Genomic DNA, 24,662 nt, shown 5'->3' on the forward strand with positions numbered 1-24,662 from the left:
CATAAAAGCCCCAAACTGAAAAAAGAAAAGTGGTCTCCTTATTTTGGGGAATGGAGGGTTGATGGAGTTCTGTTTTTCCTCTCCACCATATTTTTCCCTGGGAAATGACATAAGTAGCTCAGAGAGTTGGGATATCATACCTATTTTGGCTTACAGTAAGGCTAAAGTAGCACTTATTTAAGTTTAAAGGAGATTGACTCCTAGTGAAAATTAAATAATATGTGCATGTTGCCAGAATCAAAGGATGATGTCCAATGGCCAATGTCTGGAACAAATGGCTGTAGCACATCTCTGTCTCTGTGAACACATTTAAGGGGCCCTGGCCCCTTCCCCCAAGGAGGACCTAATGGTGATCATCTCGTGCACTGGACATAGACTGTAGGAGAGATTTTGACCACAAAGCTTTTCAGCACTCCTCAAGCAATCTTTGCCAGTGGCCAGGCATCTTGTCTAAGGATAGAGTCAAACTTGCTCAGGTCAATAGTGTAGAAACACTGGGGAGGAGAATTGGGGGCTTGAAGGAGGGATACAAATGGAAAAGAGATTTGTGTTCACATAGTGGGGCAGGGCAGGGGAGTTTTGGGGTTTGCTGTTGGTCTAACACTGTGTCCCTTATTGGTGGGAATGTGTCATTCAGATCCTGACCGGGGAGGACTGGAATTCGGTGATGTATGATGGGATCATGGCTTATGGCGGCCCCTCTTTTCCAGGGATGTTAGTCTGTATTTACTTCATCATCCTCTTCATCTGTGGAAATTGTATCCTTTGTTGCTGCCCCCACCCCTGCTGCCCCACACTCAGCGTGCAGCATGATGCCACACCGGTGTCATCTGCAGGCCCTGGCTTGGGCTGAACACTGGTTGTCAGCCACAGGGCCCCAGGCAAGCTGGGGTAGGCTGCCCTGGGAAGAAAACATGGCCCAGCCTAGAATCACTTTATTGTGGGGAAGGGTCTGGATGGAAGCCCACAGCTTTGGCATAGGGGAGGGTGTACACTGATGTTCCTGAACTTGATGTTCCTCACCCAGCTCTGGGAGGCATGTTCTGATCCTAAGCTAGGTGAATGGTGCCCCCTGGCCCAGTGATGTGTGCAGCCACTCTCACAGACAGGATACAAAGCCCCTGGGGATGGGGGCTCTGGCAGTCCTGGGGCTGTCACACCTGCTCAGAGAAGGAGGACTGAGCCATCATCCTTGAAATGAATTTCATCTCTCCTCTCTGCTTTTTGGTCAGCACTCCTGTCTCTGAACTTGTTCTCCAGGACTTTAGTCACAGGCAGACCCAGTGGATCCTTCCTGATCCTGACCATGGGCAAGTCCCAGGGTCTCAAACACAGGTCCTTCTTTTCTACCCCTGGTTGTAACCCCATGGGAGTTTTGTCCAGAGCCTGGATTGTAAATAGAAACAGCTTTGGCCTAAGTCTTAGGCATCAAACCCCACCTTCAGCTAATGCAGAAAACACAGACACTAAAACTACAGACAAAGGTTCCCATTTTACCAGCTCAAGGCCCCAGCAAATTAGCACTACCTCAGTATCTGAAAACTGCAGTACAGGTGGATCACCTGGAGCCCAAAATCCAAAATCTAAAACTTTCTGATCAACATGTCACCATAAGTGCAAAACTCCGCATCATAAATCTCATGTACAAAGTTATTTAAGATACTATATAAAATTGCCATCAGGTAGGTGGACAAGGCATATATAAAAATGTATTTTTTGTTTCAACTTGGGTTCTGTCCCCAAGAAATTTCATTATATATATATATATATATATATATATATATATATATATATATATATATATAAATCATTAAAATTTGAAGTCAGAAATACTGCTGGTCCCAGGCATTTCAAATAAGGGATTCTCGGGCTGTAACAGAATATAGTAACCACTACTTAAGGGGTCATTGTGAGTTTGAACAGGATGATGCATGCAAAGCCCCTACCATGTTCAGGGCCCAAGGGTGAGGTCCTCAGTAACCTCCTTATATAAGCCCTCCACCTGCCTGGGCTTCAGCTTCTTTGTCTAAGAAATAGTGTGAGTTTCTGGGTGCTCAGGGGTGAAGGTCAGACTTAACTAACTTTAAAACCTTTAAGCTATACCTTCTTAGCAGTTTTCTGACCCACAGTGTTTCTTTTGGTAAGAAGTGGGGAGGCAGGCTGGGGAGAAACAAATGACTGCTTCAGTTAGGAATTCCTAAATTTTTGGCCAGATCCAGCCAGACCCTCCAAGGGTCTTTGTATGCACAAGCTCACATTAAGAGTTGGCAGAGATACAGGCCACCTCCTCGGCTCCCAGTTATAATGAACAGATCTTATGAGCATTCTGCATTCTGCTAGAGACAATACTGCTTATAATGTCAATTACAGCCAGTCATCTCAGTGGGGAAACCAATAATGAAACCCAGCAATTAAAGAGCAAGGCAGGGCCTGTTCCTCACCTCCAGCCCTGCTCCAGCCTGCAAGCTATCCTGATCTCAACCACCTAGAAAACTCCAGATAGTGAGCAGGGTCATGGGGAAGGAAGAGGTAAAGAGACATGTTGGGCTCTGAACCCCTCAACATGAGTCTCTGCTGGGGAACTCTACTTCTGCATGTCATACGCCCTCCCTGCTCCCTGTGCCCATCAAACACCCCAAAGCCAAGGTCATTTTCTTTAAAAATGGACACAAACAGATATCCTACTGAACGTATTCTTGGCCATTGCTGTGGACAACCTGGCTGATGCCGAGAGTCTCACCTCTGCCCAAAAGGAAGAGGAAGAAGAGAAGGAAAGAAAGAAGTTGGCCAGGTAACCATCTAAGCTCACCCAGTTCAGGAATACCATCCCACTGGTGAGAAAGGGGCATGGCACCACTCACTAGGAACCATCCTCTTGGAAGAGACAGGGTCTTGGGCTTCCTGCAGTAAGTCAGTTCCCTCCCCTAATGCCTGTGCATTGCTCAGAAGCAAGGACCATCATGATTCCTGTCTAGGAAGTTGGGGGGTTGCTTTTGAGAGCAGAAGCCATGGGAGTATAGGGTGGAAGGGGAGAAAGACAGCCTTCAGAGGGGGAATAGCTCCAGCTTAAGGAGCAGTGCTTCCTCACTATTTTGTACCATTTGCAGTGCTGGGGAGGCAAGACAGGGCCCCACACTGTATTCCATTGCTGTCTAGGTAGGACTGTCCTCGGCCATGCCTCTGCTGGGTACCAAGTAGAGTTCCTCCAGAACCAATCCTAAACAAGACCCAGAACAATTCTCTGATTTAGGCACTGAAGCAGCTGAGTAACCATAAGAGGCCTCCAGAATGTCAGTCAGAGCCAGACATGATCGAGCTTAGTGGCACTTGGGATTAAGCCATGCTTGCAGGAAACCTTGGGAAAAGTCCAATGAATGTAGATCCAGGGGCTCTGCACCCAATGATCCTAACTGACCATAGGGTAGTTCCTGTCTATGCTGTCTCCAGTCATATTAGTAGACATCCATTTTTGTTTTTTTCTCCTGCTGACCGGCCAGGACTGCCAGCCCAGAGAAGAAACAAGAGGTGGTAGAGAAGCCAGCGGTGGAAGAGACCAAGGAGGAGAAAATTGAGCTAAAATCCATTACTGCTGATGGAGAGTCCCCTGCCACCACCAAGGTGAGTAACTGCCTCCTTCCAGGAGCTGTGGAGACTGTCACTGAGGAAAGAAGACCAGTCACCCAAGAAATGGAGAAAGAAGGAAGCCACTCAGAAGACAGAGAATCCTTGGGGGTGGAGCAGGGGACTGGGGGGGGTGGTGATGAGAAGGCACAATGGTTGAACCAGCCTTCTGCTGATGTTAAGGGGGTGTGTACAGTGACAAGGACATATACTTGAGGTCAGTCACTGAACAAAATGCAATTTCAAGGCTGTTTTGAGCCCCCAAAACTGTGGAATATATCTGACTTAATTCTTCCTCCTCTTTCCTTCAATTGCCTAGATCAACATGGATGACCTTCCACCCAATGAGAATGAGGATAAAAGTCCCTACCCAAACCCAGAGGCTGCAGGTAAAAGTCACACTGCCCAACCCTGAGATTGGGAAGCTGGGAGAAGAGATCTAAATCCTATAGCCATACGGGATTGCTGTGCCCTGGGGACCCATGGTCCAGTATCCCTCTACAAGTTCCTTGCAGTGCTAAATGTCTAGGCTGTATATTGGAGCATTACCATTGCCGTCTTGGGGAAAACTTTGATTCTGGTTTCCTTTTAATAGTAATATCCAGTTAAATAAGAACACATTTGAGCAGTACTTTTTTGAAAATTTTAATCATTTCTAATTATTTTTTAAGTTATTATTTCAGTTGTACAAATATATGGGGTACCAAGCAATAATTCAATACATGCCTACATTGTGTAATGATCAATTCAGAATAATTAACATTTCCATTTCCTTAAATGCTTTTAAAATTTTTATTAACATGTAATAATTTTGCATATTTATGGGGCACAGTATAATTATTTTGACATATGTATACAATACGTAGTAATTAAGTCAGTGTAATTAACATTTCCACCCCAAAGCATTACTTTGTGTTTGGAGCCTCGGAGTTAATCTCTTCTAGTTCTTCATAAAATATATAACAGGTTAGGATCTGTAGTCCTCCCATCCCCCATTGCTACCCTGTAGAATGATAGTACTTCTTCCTTCTAAGTAAGTTTGGGTTCCTGTTGTCCCATCTCCCTCTATACTTCTCTTTTTGTCCTTTGGAAGCTGAATTCTATGTCCAATTAAGGTTTTATTATATCATGTGCTATGTGACCATTATTAATTCATGTAATTTATTGGTATAGCATATGTGGCAGCGTTATGCTGGCCTAATAATAATAGCCAGTCCCAAATCCACCTTTCCCTTGCTCAGGAGATATTGCTGAGTACCAAGACAGCTGTCACCACAGATGTCCCACTTGTTGCTCTGTAAGATGCTTTCAGGTCTCTTATCATAAAAAGAGCTCTTGCTGACACCATCTTCTTGTGTGTCTATCAGATGTGTGAATTGGCAGGCAGTCTCCTTACAGAGGATTTTAATGTCAGAATCCTAGTTTCTCCCTCCCATGCTTCCTGCAGAACATCTCCTGCTTCCTGAAGCCCAGTCCCTGGGACAACCTTTGGACTTGTCTTCCTGCAATCTAGAGCTGCAGATTTATCACCAACTTCAAGCTGGAGGTCAACACACACCACTAAAATGGCTTTTACTGACCTTTCTCTGTGTAGGTTAGGCTGGTAATCAAGTTGGATATCTGAAAACCTTCTATGGATTCTGAGTAGTTAGATTTTCCTTGTTGCTTTCCATGCACCAGTTGTCTTTCAGATCTGCAAGGACATTAAAGGTGTTTTCTATTAATCCTGGAAGCTGGCTCCCTGCTCACCACACCATCACTTTTCTCCTCTCCCTTCAGGGGAAGTAAGATTTGGTGTCTTTGGGCTTAAATACAAAGGAGAGTAGAGTGTCTCCTGTTGGGACACTGAGCCTTTTGAAGTCTTAAAACCCTCATAGGGGAGATGAGGAGAGCTATCACAAAATTTCAGAAACTTGCTAGAAGTATCAATAAACGCAATGGGAGGATCTTTTCTGAATCTTGAAAAAGCAGCTTAAATTTTAAAAGGAGATTTGTTTAGATAATATGGGGGAATTGAATATGGACTGGGAACTAAATGATTTTGAGTAGATGTTGTTAATCACATTGGTATAATAATATTATGGTAGTTGTTTTTAAAACACTGAAGTGTTTATGTCTGAAATATTTAGAAACTGATTTTAAAATGCCCCCCTAAAAGGGGGAGCAGAAGAAGCAAGTGAAACAAAATCGGTGAAATGGCAATAGATGTTGAAACTGGGCGTAGGGAGGCTCCCTATACAAGTCACTGCTTGTATGATTTTTTGTTTTGTTTTGCTTTGTTTTTTTCTTTTTATTTCAAGGGTAAATGGAGCGGGATTTATTTAAGTGAGAAGAATAGAACTCCCACCATGGGAGAGGGACATGATAGCAGAAAAAGCCATTTTGATGTGCCAGCTTAGGAGTGTATATATGGTTCTGGGCAGAGTATGGAGCAAAATCTATGTAAAACACTTTCGTGTTTTAAAAGTTTAAAAAGGAAGACAATAATAGGGGCTGAGGGTGCACTTCGGTGGTAGAGCAATTGCCTAACCTGAATAAGGCCCTGGGTTCCATCCCCAGCACTGCAAAAAAGAAAAAAGAACACACACACACACACACACACACACACAGAGACAGAGACAGAGAGAGAGCAAGATAATAGTAGGCCAAATTATTCCTCTGGGCCCCAAGAAGATCCCATCCCAGGTTTGTCTGGCCTTCAAGACTCAGCCTCCCCATTCTGAACTTGAGTGTCTTCACACACACACACACACACACACACACACATACACACACACACACATCCAGATATAGTCTGGCCCAGACCTGTCCATTCCACATGGTTGTAGGATAATACACCTCATGCATGCATCTGTGATAATAACCTCAAGTTCTACTGTTCTAAGTAGACTTCTGGTTTTTCTCTTTTTTATTGCCCTAATGAAATCAAAGAAGAATTGTCAAGGAGAAAAGGCACTAATGAGGACACTGTCACTAAGAGGGCTTTCATAGAAATGACTCTCTGCTGACCCAGCATGACACTGTCTGAGGTGGCTTTGCAGATTCTAGGGATGCTTTTGCTTTGGAACTGAAAAAACTGTTCCCAAACTCTGCTGATTCTGCAGAATTCTTTTGACTTTTTGGAGTGATCATGGAGCCACTCTTCTCTAATCTCCTGTAGAGCTTTGCCTTCATTTCTCTTGGTTCTTTGCATCTCTTTACCTTTGCTGTTACTCAGCTTTCCATTTCTATGATAAAGTACCTGAAATAATCAACTTAAGGGGAGTTTTATTTGGCTCACTGTTTCAGAGAGACAGAGAGAGAGAGTGGTTTCAGTCCTTGATCAGATGGTGCTGTTGCTTTGGGTCTGTGGTGAGGCCACACATCATAGGGGGAGCACAAGTGAAAAAGAAACAGGTAGGACCAACGTCCCAATATCCCCTTCAAGGGCTCCCCTCCAGTGACCTAACTTCTACTGGGCCTGACCTCCTAAAGGTTCCACCTTTTCCCAAAAATGCCAGGCTGAGGATCAAACTTGAGGGACTTTCCAGATACAAACTATAGCACCTTAAGTTTAAGAACTGTGGTCCATAGTTTCTTGAGGCTGCCTGCCCTCACCCCATTACTACTACTGCTCAGGTGGTTCAAGCCCCAGGCCCCTCATTTTTCCTTCACACCTGGTTTTCATTTTCTTGCCCAGGAGACCCAATGACAGCCTGTTCCTAAAGCTAGTGACTCCACACATCCCCTGACCCCTTGAAACAGACCTGGGTGTAAACAGTAAAGTGCGGTCTGAAGTTCCAGCTCCCATTTAGCCACCACATTGCATTCATTTGGGTATAGCTGGACATACAAATGCAGCAGACCTGGTGAGAGGGTGAGTGAGGGGAGGAGGGATGGAGAAGTGGGAGGTCAGCGTGGAAGTGCTCCAGCACTGGCCTGTCCTCTCTAGAAGTTGGGCTTCTAGAAGGCCAAGTCAGCTTGTGTCTCCCAGCTCTACCTCCTCTGTTTCCTCCTTTTCATGCCTCTGTAGATCATCTCCTGGGTCATTTTGTGCCATGTGCAGCAGAAAAGGTTGGTTGGCCTGCTATCTCTGTTCTTGTCAGTCTTTCCTTCCTGTTGTTTCTCTTTCTTCTGAACCATTGGTCCCTGACCATGGCCCCTCCTGCTTTTACAGCCTCTGGGCAGCTGGCTGCTCTTGCACCCAGTCATGCAGATATCCCCAGAAGGGAGCCTCAGCCCAACTTCTAGAGAGCAAAGTCCAGTGCTGGAGCACTTCCATGCTGACCTCCTGCTTCCCCTTTGCTCTTCCCATCACTAGCTCTCTCACCAGGTCTGCTGCATTTGCACGTCCAGCTGTACCCAAATGAATGCAATATGGTGGCTAAATGGGAGCTGGAACTCCAGACCACACTTTACTGTTTACACCCAGAAGCTCTGTTACTAAATCACACAAAGGGACCCTAGAGGCCTTCAGTGACCCTAGAGTCCTACCCTCTCTGTTCAGTCTTGAAAGTATTATTGGTTGGTTTTCATCTCCATCTACTACAGATTGATTATCCTTTATCTGAAATGTCAGGGATAAGGAATGTTTCAGATTTCACAGTATTTTTTGATTTCAGAATGTTTCCATAAACTTTATCAGTTGATCACTCCTACCTGAAAATCTGAAATCTGAAATACTCCAACATTCAATTTGAGGATTCAGGTTTCAGACTTTTCAGACTAGGGATACTCAACCTATAGTAGAGAGATGCATCCATTCATGCACAAAGAAAAACCTTGTGCTAAGATAAATAGGTAATTCTGTGTTTAAGTCAGTTTTTGTGTTGGTGTAACCAAAAGAGCTGAAAAGAATAACTTAAAGGAGGAAAAGTTTATTTTGACTCATGGTTTTAGAAGTTCAGTCCATGGTCAGCCAACTCCATAACTTTGGGCCTGAGGTGGGACAGAACATCATGAAGGAGGGACACAGAGGAAAATAGATACAAACATGGCAACAGAGAGCAAGAGAGCTCTGCCCATCAAGGACAAAATATAAACCACAAAGTCAAGCCCCTCTTGACAACTTCCTCCAGCCATACCCTACCTGCCCTCAATCACTGCCCAGTTAATCCATATCAGAAGATTAATCTACTAATAGGTTACACCCCTCATAATATAATCATTTCACCTCTGAAAACTCATGTATTGTCTCACCCATGAACTTTAGGGGGACACCTCATATCTGAAACACAACTTTCTGCTTTTAATTTATTAATTTATTTGAATGAGAACACAGATGTCCCAAGAACCTCTAAGGACTTAAAATGAGCAAGTATACATTTGCTTTTTAAAAAAGCAAGTAACACCAGAAATTGTGTTTTACAGCCTTAGATTCTGGGGGAGGCACTGATCATCGTAAGGGGACCAAGGAAATAAGGGCATCGAAATGTGGTCAAGTCAGTGGGGAACTTCATGGCAAAGGGGGGTTGTGACTGGGACTTGGTGGGGGAGTTGGAAATGTTGAAGAGACTGTATCTGAACCATACTCTTGTCATAGACACCGAGAGTTAGAAGGAAACTTGAAGATAATGTGTCACATGGTAACTACTTATCAAGCACATACTATATGCCAGGCACTGTTCTAGGCCCCAGTGATACATGTATAGGGACTCCAGTGGGAAGAACCCTGCCCTCCTAGAGTTTACATTTCAATGGGGAGGTAGACAAGAAAACCAACCAACCAAAAGGTAACAGGAAGTGACACAAAGACAATAAAACCAAGGATTATGCAGGAGAGTGACTAGGTTGGGTAGAGCTGCTTTGATAGTGTGGTCAGTAAAGACATCTTTGGGGTGTGACATTTGGGCCAAAATCTGAATGACTCGAAGGACTTGAACATGGAAGTCAGAGGGAAGAGTTCTCTGCGTGGAGGGAAGAGTGGGTGCAGGATCTCTTAGGTGGCATGCCCTTGGCCACAGAGGACTCCCAAGTGGGCTAGTGCACCTGGCACAGAACAGAGGGTGAGCACTAGGAGATGAGATGGGACACCAGGCAGGCCTCAAAGACCATGCAAGAGGTTCAGTTCTGTGCCTGTACAGTCACCAAGGGATCTCGGGCAGAGGAGGACTTATCTTTTTAAGGAATCACTTCGGATGCCATGTGAGAAAGGCGAGGGGTCGGGGGCGGTCAAGGGCAGAACTTGGACTTGGAGTTCTTTTTGCAGATAGAGCCATCTGGATTTATTAATGGCTTAGAGGTTAGAGGAACAGAAAGAAGAATGAAGTATGGCCGGTTTTTCAGTTGAGCCAGGATAGAGCAGATATCCAGTACAGAAAGTGCATCCTCAGACTTCTCTTCCTATCCTCAGAGAGACCTCTGCCCTGGATGTCTGGGCCTTGCTAATCATGCATTATCCTTGGGTTGCTAGCAAGCTCAGGGCTGAAAACTGTAAGCTCCTTGAGTACAAGAACCATGGCTTTTGTTCTCAACCTTGGGTTCAGTGATCTGCAGGCACTAGGTATTTGCAAATAATATTTTTTATTCCAGTTGGCCTTGAGAAAAATTGCAGGGGCAAACATGAGTATCAAATGGGGAGGGTGCAAGGGGTGCCAAAGATCAAGATGGGTTGTTCAGCTCTCCAGTGCTTCCTGTTTTCTTGCTTGTTTGGTTTGTTTCTGCAGTGCTGGGGATAAACCCAGGACCTTGCACATGCTGGGCAAGGGCTCTACCACTGAGCCACAGTCCCAGCCCCCACTTTCACTTTTGAATATGATAACCTGCCATTCAGAAAAGCAGCAGCATTACCTGACTCATCACACTTTTTCCAAAACTGCAAGAATGGAAGAGAAAATAAAGATCTTGAAGGGATTCCACTGGCATTCAGGAGTCAGGGTCCAGGTGGTTCAGCCGCCAGCCTCAAAGTGAACTTCATCTGACCTTTCCTGATGTGTCAGTCTTCCTCCTTATCCATGATACCTGCTGGCATCACATGCTGTCAAATTTCTGTCTCTTTACAAATTTGAGTTTGTCCTTCAGAAATCGTGTCCTCTTAAAAATGATGCCTGCCATTTAGCAGGTGTGTCTGATGGAGCAACTGCCTTGCTTACCCCCAGGAAAGGAAATCAGTGTAGAGCTTCCTAAGCGGCGAGGCAGTTTATGCTGATGAACGAGTATGCAAAATCATTCCTTAGGACGTCAAACTGGCACAATGCCAGTAAATATGGTTTTCTATAAACATGCTTGATTTAAATGAGCATTAAATGACCTGTTATCAAATTGTCATGAACAAGAAAATGTTGGCCCATTTAGAACAAAACTGAAAAGATCATGAACACCTGGGCAGAAATTTTAAATCTTTCCCCATTAAGTTTCACTTGTGAATATGATTTAGACCAACTCCAGTTTTATTTATTCTGCTTTTCTTTTACACAGCAAGGTTTGGGTGTCAGAAAGCTTCAATTCTTTGCTTTCACACAATTTTTTATCTTTCCCCTCTCCTCTGAAAATATTTTCTTGCTGGTCAACTCTAATGACCTAGGGATAGGATCTGATTTATGCATGTATTCTGCTGGTTCTCTAAAAAAGCCTTCATGCCTAGAAGCTTCTTTCTTGATAAAGAACTACTTTTGTGCCAGGCATTTTTGCCTCTGCATCACTTGACTTCCCCTATCCCCAAGTGCTGGGGAAGTATAATCATCAACAAAAATAAGGGTGTGGCTCCTCCTTCTACAGTTTTTCCAGCACATAGAAAGAAGGGGCAGACACACTAAAAGCCAGGCAGCTGAGGTTTTGTGTGCTCAGTGCTGGGTGAATGTGAGAGACCCAAGGTGCTGCTTGAATTCACGGGAAGATTGTTCCCCAGAGCCCAGGTACTCAGGAGAACCAGAAAAAGGACACTGTTTGAAGGTGGGGGGTCCTTATTGACTCTGCAGAGAAGGAGATGAAGGACAGCTCAAACAAGTCTCACAGGTCTAGAAGCTTAAAGTCTGAAAGCAAGGTATCAACAGGGCCATGCTCCTTTAGCTTATAGAGAAACCACTCCAATCTCTGCCTCTCTTCGTGTGGTCTTTTCCCCTGAATGTGCCTTTGTGTCTCTGAGTTTTATCTTACAAGGAAAGCCATCATTAGATTTAGGACCTGCTCTAGTCCAATGTGACTTCATCATAGCTAATTACATTCACAAAGACCCTATTTGCAAATAAGGACACATTCTGAGGTTTTGTGGGGACACTAGCCAGCCCAGTGCAGTGAGTGTTCAGAAAATAGTTGAATGGGAGTAGACAATTTGACAGAGCATAGCAGTAGCTAAAGATCAAACCAAGTAAGATGTTGAGCACTAATTCTCAGGCTTAAAGTCTGTCCTGTGGATGGAGATGGCAATGAAAGTAACTGACCTTATACAGTGGTCTCTGTGTGCCAGGCACCATTCTGAGGTACCTATATATTATTATTGTTCTGACTTAGATGGAGAAACTGAGACACAGGGAGACTAAAGAACACATTCATAGCTGGAAAGAAACAGTCACAATTTGTAGGAGACAGTTGGCTGGAGAGCCATGTTCTTAACTCACACAGTTTCTTCTCCCATGCCATACATGTCTAAGTGCATTTGACCATTGTTACGGTGCTCAACTTAAGAACAGACTGATCACCACTGAGAAGTCCAAATTTGAGAGTCTTTATTAAGCCAGCCAGCTGACTGGCTCACACAAGGCCCCAAAAAATGGTTATTGGGAGAACAGCCCCGACTACAGGGTTGTAGGGGTTCTTATACCAAAAATCACATTAATCATAAGTGTCTGTTGCTGTGATTCAAAATGACGCTTACCTAGGTACAAATTAAAGAATGGTTACTGACATCCACACAATCACTGTTCACATGGTACATTGCTTAGGAGCAATAGGAATCAAAAGAGAGCAATTTTCACTACATAGGAGTTGCCATTGTATATTATTAAACATGTCACACCAAGTAACTAATGATGGGCACAGAGGCGGGGTGTTCCCATGGGAAAAGCTTATTTCCTACATAACATGGAGCCTCAGAGCAAAATGGAGTCTGTTTAGTCATTTTCCTTAGAGTCTGGCCTATGACATTCTCATGGAGTCAGATCTGTCAGCCCATCATACCATGAATGAGTCAGAACATGGCATGCAGTGGTTCTTCCCATGGGCAAGGGACTTCAAGCAAAGGAGCAAGCTTTTTGACTTCAGTCTACATTAATGTGGACACTGACCTGGAGCACAAAGGAATGCCATGGATAGGATCTAGTGGAGGGGACTTTGCAGTCAGCACTGTTGCCCTATTATCCTTAGAGCACATGATTTCTGTTGGAATTTCAGAAATGGGAAAGTGTTGGTTTTAAATTCATGGAACTTTCAAGAATTAACTTGTTTGTAAGGTTTTACAGTCTAAGCCATTCCCTTTCCTGGTTGCAGCCAAGATGGCAATGCCTGGTCTTATCTGGTTCCCTTTCAGTGCCTTTCAACCAGGATGACCAAGCATGCCCATTTCCACAAGACTGGGGTGGTTTCTTGGACTGTGGAAACTTCAGCTGGAAAACCAGGACTGTTGAAGCAAACTAGGACAAGTTGGCTATTTTACTTACAACCCCTCAATACGTACTGATAGGGAAGTCTGTCCCTATCAGACGTGAGCTCCAGTAGTCCCCAGAATGTCTGTCTTGATTGACACTGTGCATGTTCAGAGCTACAAGTGAAGACTTGATTCCTGCTAGTAGGAAGGTCTCTGGAAAGAGGTGCACAGTCATAAGAATCAGTGGAAGTGGTAGTTATTTAGAATGTTGTTTTTTTTCTTACAGGAGAAGAGGATGAGGAGGAGCCTGAAATGCCTGTTGGGCCACGCCCACGACCACTTTCTGAGCTGCACCTTAAGGAAAAGGCAGTGCCCATGCCAGAAGCCAGTGCATTTTTCATCTTTAGTCCCAATAACAGGTGTGTGGGAATGGTGGGGAGGATGGACTCTGCTCCCTCTGCTCCCTCTGCTTTAGGAGGAGAGGCCTATGTCTTACCTGTACCTGTGCATAGAGCCTGGGACTCTCCCAACTCCTTCAACTTGTGTAAACAGACTCTGAGTTAGGGAAGAGAGTCCTGGACTCCAAATTAGATATCTACATTTATTTATTTATATTTGCATATCTATATTTATGTTATTTGATTTATTTACTTGTTGGTGCTGGAGATTGAACTCAGAGCCTCAGTACATGCTGACCACATGCTGTGCTATTGAGCTGCACTCCAAGTCTCTGCATTTATTGTTTTTCACAGGTTTTGTGTGTTTGTTTGTTTCTCGTTTTGTTTTTGTTTTGGTTCTGGGGATTTAACCCAGGGGTGCTTTACTGCTGAGCTACATCCCTAGCCCTTTTTATGTTATATCAAGACAGGGTCTTGGGGTCTTTCTAAGTTTCTTAAGGTCTCACTAAATTACTAAGGTCAGCCTGGAACTTGCTATCCTCCTGTCTCAGTCTCCCAAGTCTCTAGGCTTACAGGTGTGCACCACAATGTGGAACTCTCTCCAGGTTTTGAAATGTGTAAACTTTATTACTATTCATTTTTTTGTTTGTTTGTTTGTTTGTTGCAGTGCTGGGAATTTGAACCCAGGGTCTTGTGCTTCAAATGGTCACCTTTGATGCTTTACTATGTTTAAATGAAATGTAAAGCTTAACCAATATCTTAAGCCTCCTCTTGTACAATGGAAGGACTTTAGAGTATTTTAACACACTAATTTCTTCCTGAGTTACATGTTATTTTTTAGTCCTAACTTTATTTAGAACCCAACAAGTTAGGCATTGTCATCATTATTATTATCATTTAGGAAAGTGTATTTATATTTACATATAGCTTACTATTTTATTTGTTGACCATTTTTATGCATGTCAGTCTATTCTGCAAACATTTTCTTTCTTTCTTTTCTTTGTGGGGTGGGAGTTACCAAGAATTTAACTCAGGGGCACTCGGCCACTGAGTCACATCCCCAGCCCTATTTCATATTTTATTTAGAGATAGGGTCTCACTGAGTTGCTTAGCACCTCGATTTTGCTGAGGCTGACTTTGAACTCGCCATCTTCCTGCCTCAGTCTCCTGAGCCACTGGAATTACAGGTGTGTGCCACCATGCTCAGCTCATTCTTCCTTCTAAGGCACATTCTATCCTTTAGTTCTTTATGGTCCTACTTGGCCTGTATTCATCTGTAATTTTTTCATTTCTTGTTCTTAAAAGATAGCTTTGCTGGGGCTGTAACTTTGAACCAATAGTTTTGGTCCATCGAAGTGTAATTTCACTGTGAAGTCAGCTGGAATTCCAATTATTATTCCTTGGTAAATAACCACTCCTTTTCTACCTTGTGTCTAGGCATAGATGTCTCTTGTCTTGCTTAGAATATGTTATGCTTCCTCACTCTGTGGATTTGTATTCTTCAGTTCTTAAAAATCAGCAGCCATATCTTTATTGCCTCTGTTCAATTCTCTGTTCCTTCACCTTGTACTCCAATTAGACATGTGTTAGACCTTCTCATTCTGTCCCTGTCTCACTCTTCCCTCTCTCTTAACATGCCTTGCATGTCCTTGCCTCTCTTTCAGTAATCTGGCTGATTTCTTCTGATTTATTTTCCTGGTTGTTGATGCTTGTCTTAAATTTATTACTGTTTAAACCAGGTGTTTTACATTACCATTATATTCTTGCATTCTGGTTACTTCCATTTGTTACTTGTTTTTTTAGATCCATTTGTCTATATCTAATAGTTTCTGTTGGTTCATCATATTTGTGGTTGAGCCTTTTATTCCATTGTTTCAAATATAATTATTCTGTATTTTATAACTGATATGTACAATGCCCAGTCTTATGGAGTCTAAATCACTTATTTGTTGTTCTTTCTGGTTTCCCTCCTAATAGTTTTGTCTTTTTGTGTGTTCCATGATCTGTTCATTGGTGAGAATCCTGAAGGTATAAATTGGGGTTGGGGAAGTTTTCTTCCAGATGTCCCTTGAGGGCTCAGTTTCTGAGTCCCAGGCTTCCCAGCCCCAACTCAAGACTGCTTTGCAATTTAGTTCCCTGGTATGGTAATCTATCCTCAGGCAGTTCCTCTCAGCCCTTCCCAGCTGCCCATACACAGATCTCAGTTTAGTGGGTGAACTGACTGGTTGCTTGGTTGGTCTGTTGCCTGACTGGTTGATTATTTTGTCGGTTGGTTGACTGACAGGTTGGTTGGTTAGCTAGCTGGTTTGAAGAAAATGATCTAATTTACATGAAACCAGCACTGTCTCAGAGTTTGTCCTTCCCAGTGGTTTTGGTACTTCTGCAGCAGGTGGGTCTCTTATAGGATGTTATGGTTTGGATGTAAGGTATCCCCCAAAAGCTCACATGTGAGACAATGCAAGAAGGTTCAGAGGAGAAATGATTGAGTTGTAAGAGTCTTAACCCAATCAGTGGATTAATTCCTGATGGGATTAATTGAAGTGGTAGGGTGTGGCTGGAGGAGATTGGAATTGGGGCATGGCTTTGGGGTGTATATTTTGTATCTGGAGAGTGGAGTGTCTCTCTCTCTCTCTCTCTCTCTCTCTCTCTCTCTCTCTCTCTCTCTCTCTCATCCCTGATGATGTGAGCTGCTTCCCTGTGCCACACCTTTGCCATGATATTCTGCCTCACCTTGAGGCCCAAGGAATCAAGCCGGCCTTCCATGGAGTAAGACCTCTGAGCCATAAACCCTCAAATAAACTTTTCCTCCTTTAAAATTTTTCTAGTCAGATCTTTTCATCACAGCAGAAAAAAACCGACCAAAACACAGGATTAAGTCAACCATGATGCCCAGTGGAAGTCTGAAGGCTTGGAACCAAGCCCAGTCTTCCCAACAGTATAGGCCATGTTTGTGGGCAAGTCTCCTTCTAGGTTTTCATCACTGTTGTCTGTGAAATGGAGGTGATAACAGTTATACTTTCCTTTCTGTGCTGTTGTCAAGATGAGATTGTATGTAACACATTTTAGGTATTTGTGGTACTTAGGTATCTATGAATGTCTAGAGGTCCAGGTGGGCAGTTCTTTGCAATTGTTCTGAGATGTGGAATCAAGTTGCACACATGAAACTGTTTCACAAGAGCAAATCCCCTAACCAGGTAGCTCTCCCTGTGCCTAAAAATAGGAAATAGTTATCATAAAGTTATTTTTTTCCAAATGATGAGGAAAAGAAGTCTCCAAGAAAAGACCAGTTGTTAATGTCACAGCAATACTTGAAAATCCAGAAATTCCTGGATATTTCCGATGTAACCCTCCAAAATGTCAAATATTTCAACCTGTGAAGGTGTTTCAGAACTAAATTATGTAGAGATGTTATTACCCAGCAACAGTAAGACTTCAGGCTGAGAAGACCACTCCCCAAACCAGTAAGCACCTTTTGCAAGGTGGTGAAAGGAATTGAGGGGAACAGCTCCTGAGACCCAACGAGCTATATCCACATCTTTCCTCTCATGTCTCTCTCCTCTCCTCCTTCCCATTCAGGTTTCGCCTCCAGTGTCACCGCATTGTCAATGACACAATCTTCACCAACCTGATTCTCTTCTTCATTCTGCTCAGCAGCATTTCCCTAGCTGCTGAGGACCCCGTCCAGCACACCTCCTTCAGGAACCATGTATGTATTCCCTTTTGTTCTCTGCACCCCTTCCTTCTGGGAGTGTGACTGGGCCCACAACTTCTGTTGCTGACTTCATTTTTTATCAGGAGCCCAGGTCCAAACCTCCTAATCAGATTACAATAAACAGTGATTTAAGAGATTAGGGCTTTGAGAAAAACCCATCTTGGGACCACAAGCAAGTAAGAGAGCATGTGCCCAATGTCTCAGGCTGTTTTGACAACTGGCAAAGGTCAGGCCTTGATTACCTGTGAATGTTCCCCAGGAAACTCTATTAACCTGGAAACTCAGTAAAACTTGGCCACTGACTTTCTACCCTGCTCTCAGTGTTTCCTGAGAAGCATAGGTAGACAGGGCCCATGTCAAGTGCCAATGTAATAGTTTCCATGATCTTTTGCAGAGGTGATCTAAATATGAAGACCCACCCAAGACTCTGGTGAACATCAAAAACTAGAATAAGAATTAAGAAACTAGAACATCAAAAACTAGAATAGAATAAGAATTTCATCAAGCCCAACCAGATGGGCATTAAGAAAAGGGCCCACAGATCTGAAGTTATACATATGCCAAAACTCTTATTCCTGGAGCTCACTTGGTCCAGGATGTCCCTGTGGTTGACTGGTATTGACCCTACCTCTGATCAATCCCCTGAGATATAAATAAGGCATGAAATCCTGTAGTCTATCCTCAGCCAGGGTAGACCTGGGGGATACCTGCTCATGCCCCAAAGGGTGGACAATCACATAAATTTCCACCAATGTAGGAAGCTAGCTAATTCATTCACACCAATGTGAGTTAAGCGTTTGAATCCCCCTACAAAAAAACAAACCCCATTCTCTGCTCTTTTAACAAAATCACATTGGTTGGATTTGGGTTTGTAAATAAGTTGGGTTAATGAGAAAAATGTTCAGCCAGAAGCTGCCTAGACCCAGTACCAGCTGAGACCCTCCCTGAAGCTCCCCTCACCTGCCTGGTGTCTCCACCCTGAGCCACCTGCTAGCCCCACATTGAGATGCAGTGTTAACTTTGTACCACTTGTTCTCCAAGTCCTTGCATCCGTCCCTGTGTGGAAAGGCTCCATGCCATCCATGTGGTTTTGAAGTGAAGTTCCTTTTCTGGTGAACATCTGCTGACCTGGCCTCCCAACCTGCTTTCCTCCCTCCCCCTCCCCATCCATCCTTGTTTCTTTTTGTTTTGCAGATTCTGTTTTATTTTGATATTGTTTTTACTACCATTTTCACCATTGAAATCGCTCTGAAGGTAAAGGCCCATGACCCTCTTTTCTCCTCTTCCTCCCTCCCTTTGGCCTGCCTTTGTTCTCTGCTGCTGTCTGCTGCTAACACACATGCTCCTGTTGGTTTTGGGTTCACTCTTGGAGCCACTAATCCTATTCTGCTTATTTTTCAGATCCTAGGCAATGCAGACTATGTCTTCACTAGTATCTTTACATTAGAAATTATCCTTAAGGTAATGCACCCTGAGCAATGCACTCTGTCCATTTCTTTCCTTATCTCCCTCTGCTCTGTCTGACTCTTTTCTCTCTTCTGTTTCCTTCACTCTCCCTTTTTGACTCTCAAGCCTGCAGTTGGAAGAATTACTGCCTTTCACTTTATGCCATGCACTTTACCCAGTTTCAGAAATGAGAAGTACCCACCCCATGGCTGCACCCCCTCTGACCACCAATAAGCAGTTTTGGCTGTGTCATGACTGATACTGTCCCGTCACTGGTTGGCACTGTGGCCATCAGCAGTGCCCATACACATGCTCACGTGCACCATCTCTAGTCAGTTGGTGACTGAGACCTGCTTAGAATTCTCCCACCCTCCTCCTACCCAGCAGAAAGACCATCATAAAATCCAGAACTGGAAATGCTCTGGGGCATAAAGGAGTCATGTTGGATGCTCTCTTTGGATGCCTGTCATCAAGACCTTCCTCAGTATTTGCAGCAGGCATCAGGGCTAAGCTGGAGTTGGACCACATAAATTATCAAGATTGGGAGCCAGTTTCCCAGCCAAGGCCTTTCAGCAGACAGCTGTAGATTACTTCTGACCCTTTAGTGAACCACTGAAAAGTTTTTGTTACAGTGTCCTTGCCCCAAGCACAGGAGAGGGAGAGTTGTCCTACAGAGCAAAATACAAGGAGTGATGACCAATGTTGGAAGGAGCCTGAGTACCTAGGCCCCATCTCTGCCTGCTACTGGCCCAGCTCAAATCTGTGGAGTTGCTCCTACATGGTTACCCCCAAAACACATAGAGCCCATGTCTGAACAACACCAGGATGAGCAAGTTTATTTCTAAGTTTTCACAGTATACTTCAGAGCCTCTAAACCAATGCCTTGCCAAGCCAATTTACCTGGCCTACGGCTGTAAGTACTAACACCTCTGAGTAAGGTGTGCTTCTCTCTGAGCAAAGGGGCCAGTTTGACCCTCACCCCAAATAGAAGGACTATAGACTCTGAGCTTCAGCTAGAGCATCATTTTTCTAGGAGGCTGATCTGGGGTGCCCCTCCCAAGGAGCTCAGGTCCCCTTCCAATCTATCACTATGGCTGGACACAACTGATGTCCACCCCAGCAGTGTGCCTCTGACAGCTGCTGACCTTCCTTTCCTGATGAAGGTCCATCCTGTACAACCCTTTTACACTTTGTCATGTCCTGATACAATTTGAAGTGTGGTGGTTTCTGTGTGCCTGCCATGGTGTCCTTGTCCTCTGGTAGCACGGTTGTGCCACTTCTGTTTCTCACCAAGAAAGTTACTCTGAATTTTTCTTCCTGCTCTGGGAGAATAGATCTGGATGGGCCCTAGTTCCTGGAGTCAGGGAGTAGGAACCAAGTGTCATAGTGCAGCATTAAGACACTGCTGAGAATCATATTCCCATGGAGAGTTGCTTTTTTCCTGAATTTCAGACACAAAGAGGCACACAGACACCCAAAGTTCTTACCCAGGTCAAGAAAAACCCAAGGCCCCCATTCTCATGACCTACAGACCCCACAGAGGTTCCCTCATGGATTTCAATGGTCCCATTTCTCCTTCAAGGTTGCCATACAAGCAGAATTGAAAGTCTCTCTGCAAGCTTTGTCATGGCAACCTTCCTTCCCCTTCCTCTTCCTTCCTCTTCTGGTCTCTTTTATGCACACGGCTTCTGAGTATCGACCGACCCCCATGCCCAGTACACTTCCTGCACTTCCCTTTCACTGGGCTCTCTGCCCAGCCTGAAGGCCCAGCATTGCATCAACCCACAGCTGTGATGGCCATCCATGAGGCTCATTTACCCTAAGTAACCAGGGAGCGCCTAGGATGATTTGGCCTTGAAAACAAAACATACGTCGGACCACACCAGCTGCCTTGATAATGCAAAGGACTGTCATAGAGAAGAGAGAGAAAGTAGAACCAGAACCAATGCATAGGAATGAAAAGAGAGAAGATACATTTAGTTACTGGAAGGGTTGCCTAGAGAGCCAGCAATTGCCTGTGACTGAGGAGGGTATTGCTGCCCTTCCAGCTCAGAGAGTTAGTGAGCTTACATCCTGTCCCTTTTCCCTCCTCAGGGTGGAACTACCTGGCAAGAGGCCTTTCCTGGTTAATGACTTAGAACTTTTAGAAGCCAGGGACTTGGAGGAGGGCAATCAGCAAATCAAGGTAGAAGGAAAACTTGCACTGAATCCCATAACCTGGCTTTCTGGTGTCCTCGATGCCACACGTGACTTTCAGATAAATGTCCCCTTTCTATAGCACCCACTTGTCTTTTGTCCCACAGCTACTCTTACTTTGTCCCCAACCCACATGCACATGCACTTCCAAGAGGTTGTTCTTCTCCAAAGGACAAGAAGTTGGCTCTCTGAGCCCTGTTGCTCACCTGTCTAAGGAATGCTTGTTCTCACATGCAGAGGGCTCTGCTGGAACCAGAGCAAGGAGAGACCAGCCACATCACCTAAGACTAAAAGTGAGGTTGGTGAGGAAGGTGCTCAGCCTTCTGCAGGCACAGGGGTCTCTGTGGTGAATGTGAGCTACAGGAGTCACCCTGCAGTTCAATCTCTGTGGTCCCAGGGCTTCACCAAGACAAAGTGTGCCTTCCAGATGGCAGGCTTTCAGGAGAGAGGGGCAACTGTATTCCCCTGCAACCTTTTATATAATCTCCCTACTTCTAAAAACTGTTGCAGAACACAGGTGCCCGAATCCCCTGTGATCCCCTGCTGCAGGAGATAAATAGAAAGAATTAGGTTTGCAAGAGCTATTTTTGCCAATTTCCCCAGTGTTTCACTTTTGAATTGTTCTGCAGACATTGCCACCCTGGGCTTGCTCTGATTCCAAAGAGATAAACTGGACCCAGATGACCAGGGAGCTGCTCTCAGCCATCAACTCCAAATTTTTCTTTGGCTGATGCTTCATGGCCCATGGCCTTTCACAGCCCTTATCCTGTATATCCACAGACCTTATTCAACTCAACAGTGATAAAGCTGTTGGTTGAGCACCTGCAGTGAACAGCTTTCTTCCAGCTCTGAGGGATGGTAATCATAGCCAGGTCCTGAAATTGATAATCATTTATCTCATGTGTTCTCTTTTTTCAAAGTGTTCAAAGGCCTGCCTTGTTTTCCTATATGAACCTCACAAAGATAAGGGACTCACATCCCCATTTTATAGATAAGGAAACTCAACTTCCTTTAACAGGGAGAATCCAGAATTCAAGTCCAAGACACAGTGACAGGTGACACAAATGGAGAAGAAGCATCTACAGGAGAGTGTCCTAAGTATTTTTTATACATTAACTCAGTTGATACTAACAACCCAGTGGGGTACATATTATCATCATCCTCATTTTTTGATGAGGAAAATAAGGCACAGAGAAGTTAAGAATCTTGTTCAGGGCCACACAAATAATATTCAGGAGGGTTGGGATTCAGACCAGGTGGTCTGGCTCCAGAGCTTGCATTCTTCACTCTTGTCCCACATTACCTCCTCTGAACAGGTGGCTCATGCCCTTCCTTAAAGAGCTCCAGATTCTGTCTAGAAGGGAAAAAGTTACATTAAGCTTTGAACATTTGACATAGATCCTAAGCACTATTGAGGGCCAAGGAGAAGGTTGCTAATGACCAGAGTTATTGTATAAGATGCAGGACTTTTTAGTGATGTGATTAAGTCCCAGGGCAAGGGTGACAGTTGGTCACCCTTTTGCACATGCTCTCTCCTTCCCCCAGATGAGACTATTATTCTAGATGGCCCTGAAGTTAAGAGGATGGAAAATGTGCATATAGGGTATACCTGGCCTAAATAGCATCACTCAGGAGCCCTAAAGTGCTGGAGCCATCATGGACTTGTGATAAAGAACAGGAAAATCAGAGAGGGATGGGAGGCCATTTGAAAATAGTGCTCTGAGCACCATAGTAAGAGTCTGATGTCTGGTAAGAGTAAGAGCCCTTACAAAGCCTGAGCTGTGGGATTCTTTGGTGGTTGAGTGAATGTTTGCAGAACCAATTCTGGCCACTATGTCTCCTTCCTCAGTCCTTCCTGTTACCTTGGGCAGGGCTTGTGACTTGCTCAAGGGATACCATGGGAGGAATGGGTGAAGAGGGGTGTGGGTGATCTGTGGAACTTGGGCTAAGGTCACTCACACCCCTGTTTCTCTGTCCTTACTGCAGATGACTGCTTATGGGGCTTTCCTACATAAGGGCTCTTTCTGCCGGAACTACTTCAACATCTTGGACCTGCTGGTGGTCAGCGTGTCCCTCATCTCCTTTGGCATTCAGTGAGTATATCTCCCTCAGCCCATGATGAGGGCATGCAACTAGGAATGGGTGTCAGAAAAGACATCAAACCCTGGAGAGCCTTTCTGCAGGGTCACCACAGTGGGACTATGATGTGAATAGCAGAGGGCCTCTGAGGCCGCACAACATGATGGCTTTGGATTTTTGTGTCCATATGCTCAATGGTGTGACACTTGAGGATATGTTGATCCTCAGAAATATGTTTAAATGTCTATATTTTGCCACAAAAGGTAGGGCCAGGCTCCATTATAAAGAAACAAGTGTCACCCTTACCTTCCTACTTCCTCCACTGTGTGCTGGGACTCTTGGCTTCCCTTCAGCTGCCAAGATCATGCCCTTGCCATGAACTGCCCCTGACCTTCTGAGCCATCCCTTCTCACCCTTCCTCTTGCCTCTCTCTTCAGTCAAAGTGCCTGATGTGTGTATGGTGAAAAGGGACAGAGAGATAAATTACTGATTCTTGATCTTGGATGCACAGATGAATAAACTGGGAAATTTAAAATAATGACATGTGCCTGGATCCCACCCTCAGAATGATTTACTTTATTGGATTGGGGTACAGTCTGGTGTCATGAGTTTGAAAACTCTCCAGGTGATTTCCCTGTACAGTCAAATTTGCAAACCTTCCTCAGGTCTGAAAGAATCTGATTACAGGTTTCTACCACATTCTAAAGGCTGAGCTTGTCAGTTCTGTACTGTAAATTTCAAAACGTTTTCACATACACCTTTTTCCATGGTCCTCTAAAAAAAATCTATGAGGTAGGCAGTGCAAGTGCTGTTATCAACTAATAAATAGGAAATACGACATTCAGGACATCAGGAGACTTGCTAAAGTTCATGCCAATGGCAGAGAAAGTATAAATTCCAGGGATCCTGAGTCTCCCATCACAAGGTTGTTTCCTGGTCAACCTCTAGGATGAGATGGGGGCCATGGAAGTGAGGCCCTCTTTTGTGATATCAATTACATTACTCAAAATTTTCTGCCTGGGAGTCTAAAGATCTAGATTCTAATCCTGGCACTACCATTAAATAACTGGTTCACCTTGAACTAAGAATTTCTCCTTTGAGTTTTTTTTTTTTTTTTTCTCTATCTGACCTTTAAATCCTTTCCATTGTGATTCAGTACATACTGACTTCCTTTTAGAGATACTGGGGGAAAAGATGCAGTGATAGATAGGAATGCCCTTTGAATCTTTGGGAATAAAAGGTCCATGAACTAGAGAAATTGAATCTTTCTATAGACCCTGTGTACATCATTCTGAACTATGAAGAATAAAACTAGCACTTGCCAAAGCATCATATGCTTTTTAGTGCCCAAGGCAGATCATGAGGCCTCTTCTCCTAATGCTCAAAAAATATCTCAGTCACAGAGTTAACAAGAGACAGTTGGGACATCCTTCAGAGTTGCTCAGCAACTGGTGTGTTTCATAACCTCTCCTTGGGTTGGATGGACAACTATAAACCCTCTGGGCATCTTGCCATGGGCTTGTGAGGGGATCTGCCACTCCTGTGTCCTTCCCACCAGAGAGTAGCAGCAGCCTGATGCTCCTGGTAGCTCTGACTTGGTCTTGCTATCCTAGGCATAGGGAAACCATGCTTTCTTGGAGTCATTCCAGAAACTGGAATGGGCCATACATATATATGTAGGGTATGACTACTGTTATGAGTTGGTAGATCT

General features: G+C 44.3%; 1 protein-coding gene across 21 annotated transcripts in view; it reads left to right on the forward strand.

The window, feature by feature from the left end:
- CACNA1C (calcium voltage-gated channel subunit alpha1 C) overlaps positions 1-24,662 on the forward strand; it is a 724,379-nt gene that overhangs the window by 618,855 nt on the left and 80,862 nt on the right. For 9 of the 21 annotated variants that reach the window (XM_079140298.1, XM_079140296.1, XM_079140301.1 and 6 more), the window contains 8 exons: positions 638-758; positions 2,677-2,791; positions 3,498-3,618; positions 3,941-4,010; positions 13,407-13,539; positions 17,095-17,224; positions 18,425-18,484; positions 22,859-22,965. In XM_079140298.1, coding sequence (XP_078996424.1) covers positions 638-758; positions 2,677-2,791; positions 3,498-3,618; positions 3,941-4,010; positions 13,407-13,539; positions 17,095-17,224; positions 18,425-18,484; positions 22,859-22,965 — 857 coding nt within the window. Of the gene's footprint in view, positions 1-637; positions 759-2,676; positions 2,792-3,497; positions 3,619-3,940; positions 4,011-13,406; positions 13,540-17,094; positions 17,225-18,424; positions 18,485-18,631; positions 18,692-22,858; positions 22,966-24,662 lie in introns of all 21 variants that reach the window. The other 12 variants (XM_079140300.1, XM_079140291.1, XM_079140287.1 and 9 more) reach the window with 2 other exon arrangements.

Source organism: Sciurus vulgaris, assembly GCF_902686455.1.
Source record: "Sciurus vulgaris genome assembly, chromosome: 5".
NCBI classification, from domain to species: Eukaryota; Metazoa; Chordata; class Mammalia; order Rodentia; family Sciuridae; genus Sciurus; species Sciurus vulgaris.